The sequence below is a fragment of the Cyclopterus lumpus genome, chromosome 15 (genome assembly GCF_009769545.1).
Source record: "Cyclopterus lumpus isolate fCycLum1 chromosome 15, fCycLum1.pri, whole genome shotgun sequence".
Lineage (NCBI taxonomy): Eukaryota > Metazoa > Chordata > Actinopteri > Perciformes > Cyclopteridae > Cyclopterus > Cyclopterus lumpus.
In genome coordinates this window covers 19300638-19317767 of record NC_046980.1, presented here as the reverse complement: position 1 = coordinate 19317767, position 17130 = coordinate 19300638, and the positions used below count along the sequence as shown (strand labels likewise).

The window sequence follows — 17130 nt, the reverse complement described above, 5'->3', positions numbered from 1 at the left end:
AGTAATAGGGTAACCGTCGCTGTTTTGAAGTCCTCTAACAATAAAGAAAAAGATGTATGGGTAGAGAGTTTCCCTGTTTATTTACACAACATGTTTGATTTTGATGCACATAGAAACGGTTTTGAAACTAAAGCAGCTCATTCTCTGACGGACTACTCTGTCTGCTTGTATAGTCTTCATAGACTTCATTATCCCTTTCTCAAAGCAACTGGTTAAAAAAAAATAAAAAGGTGTGTGACTGAACTTCAAAGACCCATATGACAGAGTAACGTAAGTAATATTTCATGATGTTTTTATATCATTAAATCATTGGGGGCACATCACGGGCTTAAAGACATGGGCCTGCATGTGAAATCAGTTTTAATGACAAGATGCCCATAATGGGCAATTGCACTGCTGTGTCATCATGCAGTAAATTCTCCACTATAGAAAGCAGGGGGCTCATGCCACAGTGAACAGCCCCACGCTTTATGTCCGCACCGTGGCTCCCGACCCAGCATTGCTAAAGAACGAGAGGGCCGTGGCGAGATGGGCCGAACAGACGCCTGCCCTGACCTCGACGCAGGAAGCACCTGATCCCGACAGGAAGCCGCACGCGCTCCTCAGTTACCCCTCATTTGCAGGCGGTACCCGACCCGTATCAGCGTAGGGACAAGGGCTCCCTGCTGGAATGCACGGTGCAGGCATCTGCTCCCCATCAAGCTGCAGCCGCTGGAGGGAGAAACAGATGCATCTTCTATGACACGTCTTCATAAAAAAAATCTATGGGTGGCGGGCGGGTTATCTCAGCGGAGAAATATTAATATTTCCGATGGCATGCGAGTGTGGAAGAGGGATATTTTCATCCTGTCATTTTTCTCGATTACGAGAACCTGGCATCAGGTGCTGAGCAATATTCCATCCACGCAGCCTTAACAAGGTCCTGGCCTGCGTGCGCCATTGTACAACATTCCCTTTACAAAGTGAAAATATGTCTGTTGGAGCGCCATGCCGCATGCAATAACGGTTGCTTTAGGGTCTGAAAAGAGACGCTCCCCGTCCCGCCACTGGATTTCCCCTTGGCTCAGAATTAGCCCATAATTGCTCCGGATTGTTCTGTGTAAATTAAATAATAACATACATAATTAGGATTACATAGAATGACTCTGGAATGTGTGTGGCGTGCGCAAGCGTCAGGACTACGCGCAAACTGCTGGGTTGAGAGAGCATGCACAGGGTTTCATTACACTCTGCACACTGTGTCACATCTTCATATGATGTTGTCTTCCCCCCAGCCCCACCACCCCCACATACCTCCCTTTCCAGCTCCTTCAATTCACACATTCACGCACAAACACACCCTGATTATTTTCTCATTGCGGCGCGATATCGCCAGCGTGAACCAGATGTAAGGAGAAGAAGGGGATGATTCTATCACATATGAGATACAATTCCCCCGCGTGCTGCCACGCGGAGCTGGGAGATAGAGCAACGGAGGGGAGACGGGGGAGGGAGGCAACGGGGAGATTGCCTGTCTGTAACCGGTCCGTCAGAGAGCGAGAGAGAGACTCTTGGATTCTTCTTCACTGAGGCCACTGTTTTACTTAAAACACACATGCACCCTATGCTGATAGACACTATTTAGTCTTTAGACACCATCCATCCATCCATCCATTAATCCGGGGTGGGGTCGCAGTGGCAACAGACCCAGTAGGCTGACCCAGGCTTCCCTCTCACCCGCAACCCTTTCTAGCTCATTCTGGGGGATCCCGAGGCGTTCCCATGCCAGCTGGCCAGATATAATTCCTCCAGCGTGTCCTGGGTATTCCCCAGGGTCTCTTCCCAGTTAGAAGTGCCTGGAAAACCTCTAATGGGAGAAGTCCAGGAGGCATCCGAATTAGATGCCCGAACTACCCCAGCTGACTCTTTTCGACACAAAGGAGTAGCGGCACAACTCAAAGTTCCCTCCTGATGTCCGAGCTCCTTACCCTATCTCTAAAAGGCAGAGCCCGGCCACCCTACGGAAGAAACTAATTTCGGCCTCTTGTATCCGCAACCTTGTTCTTTTGGTCACAACCCAGAGTTCTCTGGCCCTCTCCTCAATCTGATCAATGATGACATGTATAGCCATCATTCAACCGCTAGTTGTCGAGGTGGTGCCCAGCAAACAATGTGGGCTACATAGATAACTGGCAGACTTTCTGGGGAAAGCCTGATCTGATGAGTCGAGACGGCATTCATCCCACTTGGGATGGAACGCGTCTCATTTCTGCAAACATGGCCAAGTTGATTAACGGACTTAATCCATGACCCAGAGTTCAGATCAGGAAGCAGAAGCAGAGTTATAGTCTTCCACCCTTCTCTGCACATCCAAGCAGTTACCCACCCTTTACCGTAACTCTATAAAGACTGTGTCTGTCCCACGGCCACTTAAATGAATTAAATCAAAGGTAACCAGAAGAGGAGTCATACAAAATAACCTCATACAGGTTAACATCACTACTGCAACAGTGCAACAAAACAGGAGAATTAAACGTGGACTCCTAAATATTAGATCTCTGTCACCTAAAGCTGTATTAGTAAATAATTTAATATCAGACAATCACATTGATTTATTGTGTCCTACTGAAACCTGGCTGAGCCATGAAGAATATGTCAGGCTAAATAAATCAACTCCTCCAAGTCATATTAATACTCACATTCCTCGAGGCACCGGCCGAGGAGGTGGAGTAGCAGCCATCTTTGATTCAAGCCTATTAATGAATCCTAAACCTAAATTAAACTGCAACTCATTTGAAAGTCTTGTTCTTAGTCTTTCACATCCAAACTGGAAAACATTATAGCCAATTCTATTTGTTATACTGTACCGGCCACCAGGTCCATATTCAGAATTTATATCTGAATTTTCAGAGTTTTTATCAAGTTTAGTCCTTAAAACTGATAAGGTTATTATTGTAGGAGATTTTAATATTCATGTGGATGTTGATAATAATTTCATTAGTACTGCATTTATCTCATTGTTGGACTCGATTGGCTTCTGTCAGAGAGTACAGAAACCCACTCACTGCTTTGGCCACACCCTCAACCTTGTTCTTGCATATGGCATTGACATAGAGCATTTGGAGGTCTTCCCACAGAACCCTCTTCTGTCAGACCATTACCTCATAACTTTTGAGTTTATACTCCCGGAGTATACACCGTTAGTCAAAAGTTTCTACACCAGATGTCTAACTGACAGTGCTGTAGCTAAATTTAAAGAAGCGATTCCTTCTGCATTTGATTCAATACCACGTCTCAATGTGACAGAGGACTCCTGTGCTAACTTTAGTCCATCCCAGATTGATCATATTGTCGATAGTGCTACAGGCTCACTGAGAATGACACTAGACTCGATAGCCCCACTGAAGAAAAACACAGTGAGGCAAAGGAGGTTTGCTCCCTGGTATAACCCTCAGACCCGCTAACTAAAGCAAACTTCACGAAAGCATATGGCATTCCACCAATCTGGAAGAATCACGCTTAGTTTGGCGAGATAGCCTTAAAAAAAAAAAAAAGGCTCTCCGTAATGCCAGAGCAGCCTATTACTCATCAGTAATAGAGAAAAAATAAGAAAAACCCTAGGTTTCTCTTTAGCACTGTAGCCAGGCTGACAGAGAGTCACAGCTCTGTGGAGCCGTGTATTCCAATAGACCTCAGTAGTAATAACTTCATGAACTTCTTCAATGAAAAGATATTAACTATTAGAGGCAAGATTGATGATTTGTTGCCCTCAACCACTGCTGATTTGTCATCAAGAGGAGTAGCCTTGGAAACGGCCGTATGCCCTGGTATATATTTGGATAGCTTTTCTCCCATTAACCTAGACCAATTGTCTTTAACGGTTTCTACTTCTAAACCGTCTACCTGTCTCTTAGACCCCATCCCAACGATGCTGCTTAAAGACGTGTTGCCTTTAATTGGCACCTCTCTGTTGGATATTGTTAATGTGTCTTTGCTAACAGGCCATGTACCACATTCCTTCAAAGTAGCTTTAATTAAACCTCTCCTGAAAAAGCCCACTCTTAATCCAGAGGTGTTGGCTAACTACAGACCGATCTCTAACCTTCCCTTCCTCTCTAAGATCCTTGAGAAAGTAGTCGCAAATCAGTTGTGCGACTTTCTACATCAGAATAGTTTATTTGAGGAGTTTCATTCAGGATTTAGAAAACACCACAGCACAGAGACAGCACTGGTGGAAATTACAAATGACCTCCTAATTGCATCAGATAGGGGACTCATCTCTGTACTTGTTTTGTTAGACCTTAGTGCTGCGTTCGACACCATTGATCATGACATCGTATTACAGAGACTGGATCAGTCGATTGGCATTTCAGGTACCGCGCTAAGTTGGTTTAAATCCTATTTATCAGATCGATCTCAATTTGTATTTGTAAACGATGAAGCCTCAATAACCACAAACGTTAATCACGGAGTTCCATAAGGTTCTGTGCTTGGACCACTTTTATTTACCTTATATATGCTTCCTTTGGGCAACATTATCAGGAAACACTCCATAAACCTTCATTGCTATGCAGATGATACTCAATTATATCTATCGTTCAAACCAGACGAGACCAACCAGCTCGCTAAAATTCAAGAATGTCTTAAAGACATAAAAACATGGATAACCTGCAACTTCCTGATGTTAAACTCAGACAAAACTGAAGTTATTTTACTGGGCCCTGAACACCTCAGAGATCAATTATCTGGTGATGTGGTTTCTGTAGGTGGGATTGCCCTTGCATCCAAGACCACGGTAAAGAATCTCGGCGTTATCTTTGACCGAGACTTGTCCTTTAACTCCCACGTTAAGCAAATCTCAAGGACTGCATTTTTTTCATCTACGTACGTTTTTACATTGTCATATTCATGTAATGTGTTTATGTAACTTTGTAATGCTGTTCATTCTGTACACATGACATCTATTGCATCTGTCCATCCGGGGAGAGAGAAGGTTTCTTCCCTTTTTTCCCTGTAAAAGGTTATTTTTGGGGAGTTTTTCCTGATTCGATGTGAGGTCCTGGGACAGGGATGTCGTATGTGTACAGATTGTAAAGCCCTCTGAGGCAAATTTATAATTTGTGATATTGGACTATACAAAATAAACTTCTGCAAACAGCAGAGAGGCGATCCCGAGACCCCCGAACCCGTCGTTATCTACCCCCCTTCTGCACCTAGATATCCTGTCCGTGAAAATCACGAACAGGACCGGTAAAAAAGGGCAGCCCTGGCGGAGACCAACACCCACTGGGAACGTATCTGACTTTATGCAGAGAATGCGAACACAGCTCTTACTGCAGGTGTACAGAGACTGGATAGCCCGTTGCAACTAGTCCGGCACCCCATACTCCCGCAGCACAAAAAAAAACAGAGGGACCCGGTCGAAAGCCTTTTCTAACTCCCAGGATCCCTACAGTAGTCTTGCAAGCTAGTCCACGGTTCCCTTTATCTTCACTCGCCTCCCTCCTTCTCCTGATTGGCTCCCCACCCTTTGAACACCTGAACCAGCCCACAAAAGTCTGAACATAACATAACTGATAACAGGAAGGACCACAACACACGTTACCAAATTAGCAGGGCCCTACACAGGGAAAAAAGGGAAGACATGTTGGCTGGGTTTAGGAGTTGGCTGGGTTTGCCAGAACCTCCTTGAGACCAACTGAAAGTCCTTCTTCATGGCCTCCCCAAATTCCTCTCATGCCCGAGTTTTGGCATCCACGACCACTGCAGCTGCAGCTCTTCAGGCTTGCCGGTAAGTCAACCAGGCCCAAAAGGCCTTCTTCAGTTTGACGGCTTCCCTCACCCCCGGTGTCAACCATTGGTTGCCACCACGGCAGGCACCGATGACCTTCCGACCACAGCTCCTAGCGGCCACATCCACAATAGAGGCTTTGAACATGGTCCACTCAGATTCTATTTCCCCAACCTACCTCGAGATTGAGTGAGAAGATCTTCTGGAGGTGGGAGTTGAAGACCTACTGGACAGGATACTCCGCCAGACATTCCCAGTTCTCAATACACGTTTGGGCTTGCCAGGTCTTTCCGGCCGATTCCCCCGCCATGTTATCCAACTCACCACCAGGTGGTGATCAGTTGACAGCTCTGCTCCTCTCTTCACCCGCAGATCAGATGATACGATTACAAAGTCGATTATTGATCTCCGGCTAGCAAAGAAAAAACGCTTGGGTTCACATCGGGCAAGCCGTTCCTTCCAATCACCCCCCACCAGGTTTCTCTGTCAATGCCCAAGTGAGCGTTAAAGTCTCCCAGAAGAACGATGGAGTCAGCAGGCGGCACCCTTTCCAGGACCCCTCCCACCGACTCCAAGAAGGCTGGTGCTTTAGCACAAACAACAGTCAGAGCTTTACTCCCCGCACCCCGTAGGCGCAGGGAGGCGACCCTCTCATTCTCCGGGAGAAAAGAATTATGCATATAGAAGCATATAGGCCTCTTGAAACAAAAAACACACACAACTCCACTAACATTCTCACCTGCTGTAAGTGAGGGTGAACACACACCATGGCGTATAGAAATAACCCCGCACAGTATGTGTTTTAATACCCATTTTCCTAAACTACAACTACTTTGCCGAGCATACTGGATCTCGCCTACCAACCTCTTGCTGCGCATCCAGACGATTCCACAACTGCCCACCGTCTTCTGCCACTGAGCCAACTTCAGAATAGCAGCTACCAATCAAGTGTGACACGCTTTACTGAGTGCGCTTTGACAGGAATTCGAGAGGCAGGAAAGAGCATCGCTCATTTATTTTCCCCCGGCAGAGATTTCTTCAGCTGTTCCCAACGTTTGGAACGAGCAGCTTCTGAAAGCGCGAGCTACCTTCTTCTGGCTTCTAACATGGGTGGTGCATAGTACATAATAGGGCGAGCACTGCACAGAAACTGTGTCATGAGACTTTTTTTTATTTTTCGGCCTGGGGCTTTCTCCCTCGAAATGTTGCACTAAATCATTGCCTTATATTAGGCTTGTCAAACAGTTCACAGCAAGTGGAGAGATAACAGCGAAGAGGGAGACCTGTTATCAGAAGAGATCTACTTAAGCATGTTCTTAGTGTGCGAACCACTTGAAAAAGCAATGTTAGTGAAATGCTAATGAGAAGTCTGAGGAAACATTGTGTCAAGATATCCCTTCTGTTATCGGTTGCTTTTGGCTCAGCAAAACTTCCAGTTTAAGAAACAGTTTGATCTGGACAGAGTATTTGCTTCTTCACAATAAAAAAATGTCAAATTTAAGGGAAAATATTTGAAGATATATGCTTTATTTTATTTCAAATTAAAATTTGTCTCTGTATTAAAATAGATCAAAAGTCTCAGCAAGATCAAATTACTTGAAGTATAGTGCTGTTATAACAGAATTTCACAGAGCCGAAACCCTGAAATTATATATTTTGTTAACTGCAGAGCTTAAAATGAGTGTTACAGCCTACCCGAGGTCCTGTAACAGACACGTTTCGTGTATCTCCATCTTTGTCCTTGAATCGCATGGAAACATTCATGTTTTTCTTTTAAGTAGGTAAGTAAACACCAAAGAGAATTACACAACCCAGGCGTAATTCTCTCAAATACAATGATCCACTCCCTGTTACTGTTTATAAAACAAGTAATGTTAAATTCTCCTGAGCTTAATTCCTTTGTTGGAGTTGTAATTGCTTACAGCTGGGTTTTTTTCCTGACAATTGCAGCTTGCTTATCTTCAAATATCAAGATAACTCTGCAGCCTCTATTGTGAATGACGAACATGCCCAAAGTGTACTGATGTATACGCTGTATTTATCTACAAATTTAAGTATTTAGGAATGATAGGAATAACACCGGAGATGTATTTTTTAATTTAATCTTATAAGTGAGTATCAGTGACATGTGTTTTAGCTATTACAAACATTAGTATCATTTTTTTCTAAATGCAATAAATGCGCAAGCTAGCTGGGTGTAAAGCTAGCGACATTAAAAAAGGCTAATCCTACATCTATTGGCGACGAGCTAGTGCTAGCTAGCGAGGTGTGAAGCTCGCAACAATTGACAATTGACCGCAGGAATATCGATTAGTAATGTGGAATAATAATTTTCTTATTATCTTTACCCAAAAATATCACGTTTTAATACTACATTGTCAATGCTAGGCTTTCCTAACACTTTTAAGGTAGCCTTTAATGTTTCCTTTCACTCATCTTTAGAGCACCCACTCCACGTAAACCTCAGACCATTGTGGCACTGTAGGCCCCCACAACACTGTAAGCCCTTACCACACTGTAGGCCCTTACCATACTGGAGGCCCCGACCACACTGTAGGCCCTTACCACATATGAGCTGCTGTTCGAGGAGGTTGCAAAACTCCAGCCCGTGGAGGCGGGCGGGGAACACGCACACCGTGTCGTTGCCAATCCTCACCGAATTGCTTCGGGCCCAGAGGAGCAGCCACTTCAGCTGGCAGTCGCAGAACAACGTCTGGGTGCTGAAGTGCCTGGAGGGGTTGAGAGAAGCAGCACACGGTTACAATCTGCGCTGGATTTGAGCGCCTTCATCCACACAAGAGGCAGACAGCAGGCTTTTTGACATGTCAGAACAGGAAAAAACACAGGTGTAATTGATTTAATTATTGTGCGCCAGCTCCAGGGCACAAGTATTGTGTGCGCTGACTCACTCACACGGAACGGAGCCAGCGTTAATGCCATTAGTCACACCTGTGCCTTTATTACTGCTGCAATAAGTCAACATTGGATTGAGTTACTTCCAACCACAACTGAATGTAGTATGTACATGGTGTGAATGGGTGGGTTGCCTTACAGCACTCTGAGAGCCACGAGGTGTGTAAAGAGTCCCACGGTCAAAGTGGAGAAGATGTTCCCGGACAGGTTCCTGTCAGGCAGACATTCATTCATTCATTCATCTAGAAATATGTCACTCCGCACCCGCATTGGAGCCATACAACTGTAGACATCACTAAAATCCATATCAAACGACATATTCAACGCGTGTTTTCAATCTAGGGATTACTCACAATTTTGAGAGGCTGCCCAGATCGAGAAACATTTCAGGGGACAGACAGCCAATCCTGTTGGTGGACAGGTCCCTATGAGGACAAAAAAAAAGTGAAGAAAGAAGAACATTTCAGTTCTGAATATCCTTTGTACTGATATTATACAACTTACAATATGTTTCTGCGTTAGCATCTGTGTTCTTGCACGCTCGCCTTTTTCAAAACGCAGAGGACTTAAACAGCTGTGGAAGGTGTTAGAAAACCATGTCCATTCATCAGCTCAACTTCCGGGAATAGCTATCCTGACCTTTTGTAACCTTTCTTACACCTCACTCCTCATATAAACATCGCTGTCACGCACCTATACACGCATACACACACACATACACACACACACACCCGCATACACCCACATACACACACCCACGTGCAAATACAGCAGGCTTCCGTAAGTGAAGTGGCTGAGCGCTGTTGCGTCCGTGGCTCCGTGCCCTCGCCCTCCGTAATTAAAGAGCTGCTTTGCTGGAGCAGCTGTGGGAAAATAAGCAGAGCACTTGAGTAATCACCAGTTGGGGAGCACTTAAATTAGCACTCTGCTGCTCCCGAGCTTGGCGCACACGCGCCCCGAATCAGCGCGGCAAACTCACTGCCTGCATCCTTGCCAGGCCAGATCCCACTAACTATCAGGCTGCAATCATGTCACTCACTCTGGAGGCTATATGTAGATTGCCAGAATGAGAGTAATGGATGGGAAAATGACTTGAATAGAACGACAAAAAAAATAAACCTCGTTTTTTTTCTACGCCTAAGCAAATCTTTTTTGGGCACATTTTGTGCAATATTACAGTCAAAATGTGTTTATAGTTAACAATGGCAATGATGATAATGGCGATGTACTGGTTCTGACGATGAATACAAATGTTTATATTGATATTATGTTAATAATACACATATGATCATTTAGTGTAAATAATCCAACATCTTTAAATAAAGTAATGTATACCGTTATTAAAACAAACGCTCTTTACACCTCCCTAGACTCATATTTTGCATAAAATGTATTTGTGAAAAAGGTTGAGCTCCATGTCATTCATCAGTAAAAAATATATCCGTGCACTGATGTGTTAAGATCAGTAGTTTATGGTGGTTGGTAGACTTCCAAGGGACTGGTTGTAGTTGTTGTAGTTGAACTGGCAGCAGAAAACGTACTGGGAGATTAGCTTGCTAGCTCGGCTCTGCGTTGTTTTGAAAGTATAGCGCCCAACCCTCCGGTTCCCCCTGACAACTAAACACTTGTTTGCTCTGTCTGCGCTATTGCAAGAGACAATTCCCTGAGCTAGACAGGAAGCTAGATCTTTATTTTGAAAGTGAAATGGCGCATTTGGACTTTACAAAGCTACCGATATCCATCATACGGTAATTAATTTTTCTGTACAGTCGCTGGAAAGAATTGTTTGGCTGGATGCATATTTTGCTGATGCTTTGTCTGAGAAGAGATTGGAAGGTCGTTTCTGAATCTGTAGGTTGTGAGGGTTGCGGCTCCATTCGGCGTTAGCTTGTAGCATGCTGGTAGCAGGGTTAAGAGCTGCAAACGTGGCGTTCTTGGTCATTTTTGGTCGTATGAATCTTCATATTTGATTTGGCTTTGGTTGTTATGTTGTGTGTTTGGACATGTACAAATGGATTAATTAGTCTTGTAGCCCAGACTCTGCTGTTTAATATGGTATATGGCATCATTATTGATTCATGTACACATGACCTGTGGATCCTCAAAAATGGGGACTCTTGTTAAAGGTTAAAGTGACTGACTTAAGGACGAAAAAAACAGAATGCTGCAGACTGCGGCCCCTCTAGGAAGCTTTCGCTGGCGAATGTGTCTTTATCAACATGTAGGAAGGCGCTGCTAGAAAAGAAAGGCCATTGGGCCTTCACTAAGCATGGCCTTGGAAAAGGCTGACATAGAAGTTTCATTACTTTTGCCTTGAATTTAAACCTTCCAGTCCTCGCTTCCCTCTGTACTTTGGACTTGACTCCTAGTTGTCTCTAAAAACCAGAGGACCCCGTGTCCCCTGAAGAAGGTTGTTAGAGGGCTTCATCATACTTACAGTCTCCTCAGAGCCAGCAGACCACGGAAGGCCCCGGGCTCCACTGTACTTATCAAATTGTTCCTCAGGTCCCTGAAAGAGAGAGAGATAGAGAGAGACAGAGTCAGAGACGCGAGTTAAGTCAGTGATTACAATGTATCTACGTGTCTGTCTGTCTGTCCACTGACGCTATGTGCCGCTCAAGCATTTGTTTTGCCATCCGCCTAAACCTGCACCTTCAAAGGAAACACAATCAATTGAAATGGGGACGAGGATGTTTATGTTGTTCACACAGTAGAGCGTAGTTCACCGGATGAGGATTTGCTAGTTGGGACAAAAGGGAAGGATGTCCCATGTAGACCAAATCATTTCACGTGACAACTTAAGTTAACATCTTAAATGTTCCCATTGTAAATGAATTATTTTGTTTATATATCATTCTAATTGCGAAATAGTGGGGACGTTCGTTGGTGAGTTAACTTGCACTTGTTAGCTGGACCATTTACTGCATGCTTAATACCCAGAGAACACATCCAGCCAACAGGCAAATAAAAATACACGTGTCGCGGTTCCAACCAGGCACTCCTTTGTTCGACCCCAACGCTCACCCCAAAATTTCTGGCGCTACTAAAAATGGATCTCAAATGGTTTTCTCCATGGGCCAAAGCAAACTTCCTGAAATTGTGTCCCTGGTTTCCTTTGTACTGTATGTCCAGTGTGATGTGAATGAGAAGAAGGGTAGTGCCCTTTCCCCCTCCCCCAAAATGTAGCTCAACTCCCAAAACTTCTTTCTTTCTTTTTTTTCTTCAAATGAACAGCCTCACAGTCTAGACCAGGGTCAGCCAGAAGGAACAAAACAATACCAATAGGACCATCAAAGACACAGCCATTGTCCCGCAGTGAAAATAAAAGTAATGCTAAAACTCTTTATATTTGACACAAGGGGCTGTTTGGGAGCAAAAAGCTCCCTTCTACCTCATCAAAGCCGAAGCTTAAGGGCTCACCATACGACATCCAGTACAGAATACAAGATGTAAAGGAGCAATGCAGTACTTCAGATGGATAGTACATTCAATTCAATTCAATTTTCAATTCAGTTTATTTTATATATCCCAATATCACAAATTACAAATTTGCCCCAGAGGGCTTTACAATCTGTACACATACAACGTCCCTGTCCCAGGACCTCACATCGGATCAGGAAAGACTCCCCAAAAATAACCTTTCACTTGGAAAAAAGGGAAGAAACCTTCAGGAGAGCAACAGAGGAGGATCCCTCTCCCCGGATGGACAGATGCAATAGATGTCACGTGTACAGAATGAACAGCATTACAAAGTTACATAAACACATTACATGAATATGACAATGTATGAATGGAACTCCAATTCATGAAACAGAAGGAGGTAGAGAGGAGAGGGGGCGGGGCGCATCAGCAGGGCCAACGCGGGAGGCCGGCTCACCAGGCATCAGACACCGCCAGGTCCAATGGACCCTATGAGATGTGAAGTCACAAAGACTCCGGGGAGGAAGCAGAGTTAGTAAGGTGCAATGGAGTGATGTCAATTCATCCATAAGTAGAGAGAGAAGAGGAGATAGGTGCTCAGTGTATCCTAAAACATCCCCCAGCAGCCTATAAGCCTATAGCAGCATATCTAGGGGCTCGACCAGGGCAAACCTGATTCAGCCCTAACTATAAGCACTATCAAACAGGAAAGTCTTAAGTCTATTCTTAAATGAGGTGACTGTGTCTGTCTCCAAGACTGAAAGTGGAAGCTGGTTCCATAAAAGAGGAGCTTGAAACTGAAGGCTCTGGCTCCCATCCTACTTTGTAGGACTCTAGGAACCACAAGTAGCCCCGCATTTAGTGAGCGCAGTTCTCTAGTGGGGCAATATGGTACTACAATCTCCTTAAGATATGATGGTGCATCACCAATCAAGGCTTTGTAGGTGAGGAGAAGAATTTTAAATGTGATTCTTGATTTTACAGGGAGCCAGTGCAGAGCAGCTAATACAGGAGTAATGTGATCTCTTTTCTTAGTTTTTGTGAGTACACGAGCTGCAGCATTCTGGATTAACTGGAGGGACTTAAGAGACTTATTAGAGCAGCATGATAATAAGGAGCTGCAGTAATCTAGTCTGGAAGTAACAAACGCGTAAACCAGCTTTTCTGCATCTTTTTGAGACAAGATGTGCATGATTTTTGAAATGTTACATAGATGAAAAAAATGCAGTCCTTGAGATTTGCTTAATGTGGGAGTTAAAGGACAAGTCCCGGTCAAAGATAACGCCGAGATTCTTTACAGTGGTGTTACAGGGCAATGCCATCTAGAGAAACCACATCACCAGATAATTGATCTCTGAGATGTTCAGGGCCGAGTAAAATAACGTCAGTTTTGTCTGAGTTTAACATCAGGAAGTTGCAGGTCATCCATGTTTTTAAGTCTTTAAGACATTCTTGAATTTTAGCGAGCTGGTTGGTCTCCTCTGGTTTGTTCGATAGATATAATTGAGTATCATCTGCATAGCAATGAAAGTTGTTTGAGTGTTTCCTGATAATGTTACATGACTACTACTGTACTGAATGTTCTCCATGAAATGCCTCAACTCTTGTTCTACGGTAGCTGTTGCTCATTTGGTCAATGTTTTAAAGCATTAGTTGCACATGCAGAAGACAAGCCATTATTAGCAGCATGAAAAATGACTCCCATCTGGGGTTAATGATCTGTATCTGGTGCTAAATTGTTCGACCCATGGTGAAAACACACTTTGTACGCACCATTAGGGCTCCCCGACCGCTGTCCAGCCGGGTTGTGGCCAGACTTCTTCTTGCAAAGAACTATGTGAAAATGCCAGGCAGCAGCAACCTCCGGTTCTGAAAAGTGAAGCCAGTGCTGAAGTGCCCTAATGTTGCATTTCCTCTACTGGCCATCAGGGGGCACCTCCTCTGGTTGCGAAAAGAAGTCTGATTGTAGAGATTTATTAACTCGGTAAACACTGTAAACAGGAGTCTCAATTGCCAGTTTCAAGTCTTCTTCAATACAGCATGATATTATGGTCCCATTTCGAGTCAAGTGTATTCTTTAGGGCGGGGCTACTTTGTGATTGATAGGTCGCAACCACGGTATTGTCCACTCTGGGAGTCTTGTGTTTTCATCTTAGAACTTTAACCCTTTCACAGTGTATTTTCACTTGGAAAAAAAGTTAATTGTAACATTTTTTGTTGCCTAAATAAAGTCCTCCATTTCTTTCTCCACCCTCTCGTCTCACTTCTGGTTGTCCAAGATGGCGACGGCCAAAAAAGAAGTTGGCGACGGCCAAAAGGCAAAATTCAAAGCTTCAAATTGGCAGTCCACAAACCGATGGGTGCCGCACGGTGACTTCTCTTCTTATGTACAGCGTGTGGTAAATGCTTATTTGATAACACCTGTATTAATTTATCAAGTCTTTTTCTTACAGTAATCTGACTCGTTTTTACCTCGACACCTCGATACACCGGCTTTCTATTTTAGCTGACTCTTCACAATCATAATTGCTAATGTGACTATCTGCATCCTGTGGTCATTCGCAGGGCAGCAAGGTGTACAGGCACTGACGTTGCCTTCCTGAGAAGACTGACCTCCTGCTCCGGCCGGCTTGGCCGGAGGCCACCTCTCATCTCCGCTCTCCTCCAAAGCTGTCTGTGATCGTGTACAATATGCTACAAAAGAGCGGGTGGAGGGTGAAGGTCAGGAGGTTGTCCGTTTTGCGCCTGCAGCACCTCCTTTTATCTCTGCCCTTTCTGAATGTTCAGAACTTTCCACCTTATTGACTGGCCGCCTTCTCAAGGGCCAAAGGTATACGAATATCAAGGAATGCTCCGTCCATGTTCAATAATGTGCGCAAAATAATCAACAGGGACTCCTTCATAAGATCTCCAATGGCCAGAACCATCTACCGAAAAAAAAAAAAACCGATAAACAAGACATTTAAACTGGTAATTTCAGATTGCAATTTTGAATCTTTGGATTCAAGTTCTTTGGGGAGTATTCATGTACTTCTAAATCCCCTTCTAAATGCTATCAAATGTTGCTTTATTCATAATATTCAGTCAAAGGTCAATTTGAATACAGGGCTTCTCGTGTGAGGTAAAAAAAAAACGACGAGGAACACACGCTTGCGGGGAACACACGCTTTTATAGCCATCAGACCTGAGCCAACAAGTATCTGCAAATAAGTGTTATGGATTATGATTGTGTTCCAGACGGGCAGGGTGTGTGCCACCTAACGCAACAGAACGAGTGCCAAAGAGTTTTCGATGATCGGGGAAAACTATTTAGAAGTCCATTCAGCATCAATTTCTGCATTATTTTACTGTCGGTAAGCCCCACGCGTCTGGCACTCCAAACGGTATTAAAAGATTGTACGATTTGTTTCCAGTGCACACAAATTTGTATTGGAGCCCAGCAGTGAAGCGCATCAGAGGCCTCACGCTGTCACTAATGGATGAAATATTTACCCTACTCAACACTTTTAAAACTATTTAACGTGCCTTTGGTTGAGCATTCACTTTTCATTTAGGAAAGAGACGCACTGATGAGCTCCAGAGGTTTCTCTCTCTCTGTCTCTCTCTCTGTCTCTCTCTCTCTTTCTCTCTCTTTCTCTGCACACACACAAACAAATGGAACTGCCGTTCCCGACTGGACTGGGATCCATATTCCTTCTCAGTCATTAGGACATAAGCTGCTTTAACACCCAATCAGATGTATTGCCATCCATCCCGTTAAGGGTCACAAGGAGCCAAGGAGTCCAACACACAGATGACCACTTCCAGGGCCATTCAGAGCTTTTACTTTACCGGCTTTGCTAGTGTTTGGACTGTGGGAGTGAATCAAATCCTAAACTAAGTAATTTACACAATGGACTTAAATCCATTCAGAGAGCAAGAGGCAACTTAACAAAAATAACTTACAATTTATATTTATCGTAAACATTTATGTAGTCATTATGAATGGTACACCAGCCCCTGTTGATCTGGAAGGTTGTAAAGTATTGTCAGAAAGTGTTCGTTTTTTTCATTTAGCTAATTACTCACAAAATTCTCGACATAGAACCCACTAGTAGGGTGGAGTGACTGAACAGTTTCGGACACAGCATTGTTTCCACCAACAGAGAGAAATACTGTGCTCCTCCCAATCGGATTACTCTGTACTTCAACATTTTAGTGTTAAGTCCACACTTCCTGTGCAGGCACACGTCCAGTGTTTTACAATGAAGGCCCTTCGTAAAGAAGAGAGGATTTTCTGCCACCTTAGGCTTTTAATGCTAAATAAATACAATTAAAAAAGCACTGCACTTGCAGTAAGAGAAAACAGCAACAGGGAGTCTTCTAAATTCAGTGTGTTAAAAATAGAACAGGGGAAGTAAAATCTAAGTACTGCCTCTGATAATAGTCTGTCTCAAACAAAGACCTGCTTCTCTCTTCAGTCGAGGTAAACAAAAGCCCTGGCCAGTATTTCAGATTGTATGGCAGGCACACACACACACACACACGCGCGCGTGCGCGCTAACAAATGATAACTACCTTTGGGGAGACTCGCCCTACATATCCACTGTAGATACAGCTGGAGCAGCTCAAATGAGGCTAATGTTTAAACAATAACCATTTTCTCATCCCCCAGCACTGAATGTTTGAAGAGCAGGAGCAGCCCTCAGTATAAAACTCAGACGTTTTGCAGTCGGTGTTTGGAAAGCCACTGAAGGGCTTCCCAATTAATCTAAACCGCACTGTATATTCTAGCCTGCTCAGTTTCTCCTGAGCCGCGCAACCCTGAGGATATCGGCCCGCTCACTATTTGACACTAATGGGCAGAATCCTCCCTGAATCTGGATGATTACCAAATTGCACAGTCACACTGATGTAGAGCGCGCACACACACACACACACACACACGCGCACACACACACACACACACATACATACATACAACGCGAGCCAAAACACACTCACCGACCACCCACACACACACACATCTCCAGGCGCTGCCTGGAGAC

General features: G+C 44.2%; 1 protein-coding gene across 3 annotated transcripts in view; it reads right to left on the bottom strand.

Annotated features, from left to right (window-relative positions):
* LOC117744146 (adhesion G protein-coupled receptor A3) overlaps positions 1 to 17130 on the bottom strand; it is a 149244-nt gene that overhangs the window by 110024 nt on the left and 22090 nt on the right. Inside the window, exons 1-5 of one of the 3 annotated variants that reach the window (XM_034552274.1) lie at positions 11121 to 11158; positions 9443 to 9546; positions 9037 to 9108; positions 8823 to 8894; positions 8336 to 8499 (exon numbers count right to left, since the gene is read on the bottom strand). In XM_034552274.1, the coding sequence (XP_034408165.1) occupies positions 8336 to 8499; positions 8823 to 8894; positions 9037 to 9068 (268 nt within the window). In that variant the 5' untranslated portion in view covers positions 9069 to 9108; positions 9443 to 9546; positions 11121 to 11158. Of the gene's footprint in view, positions 1 to 8335; positions 8500 to 8822; positions 8895 to 9036; positions 9109 to 9187; positions 9257 to 9442; positions 9547 to 11120; positions 11193 to 17130 lie in introns of those variants that run through there. The other 2 variants (XM_034552273.1, XM_034552275.1) reach the window with 2 other exon arrangements.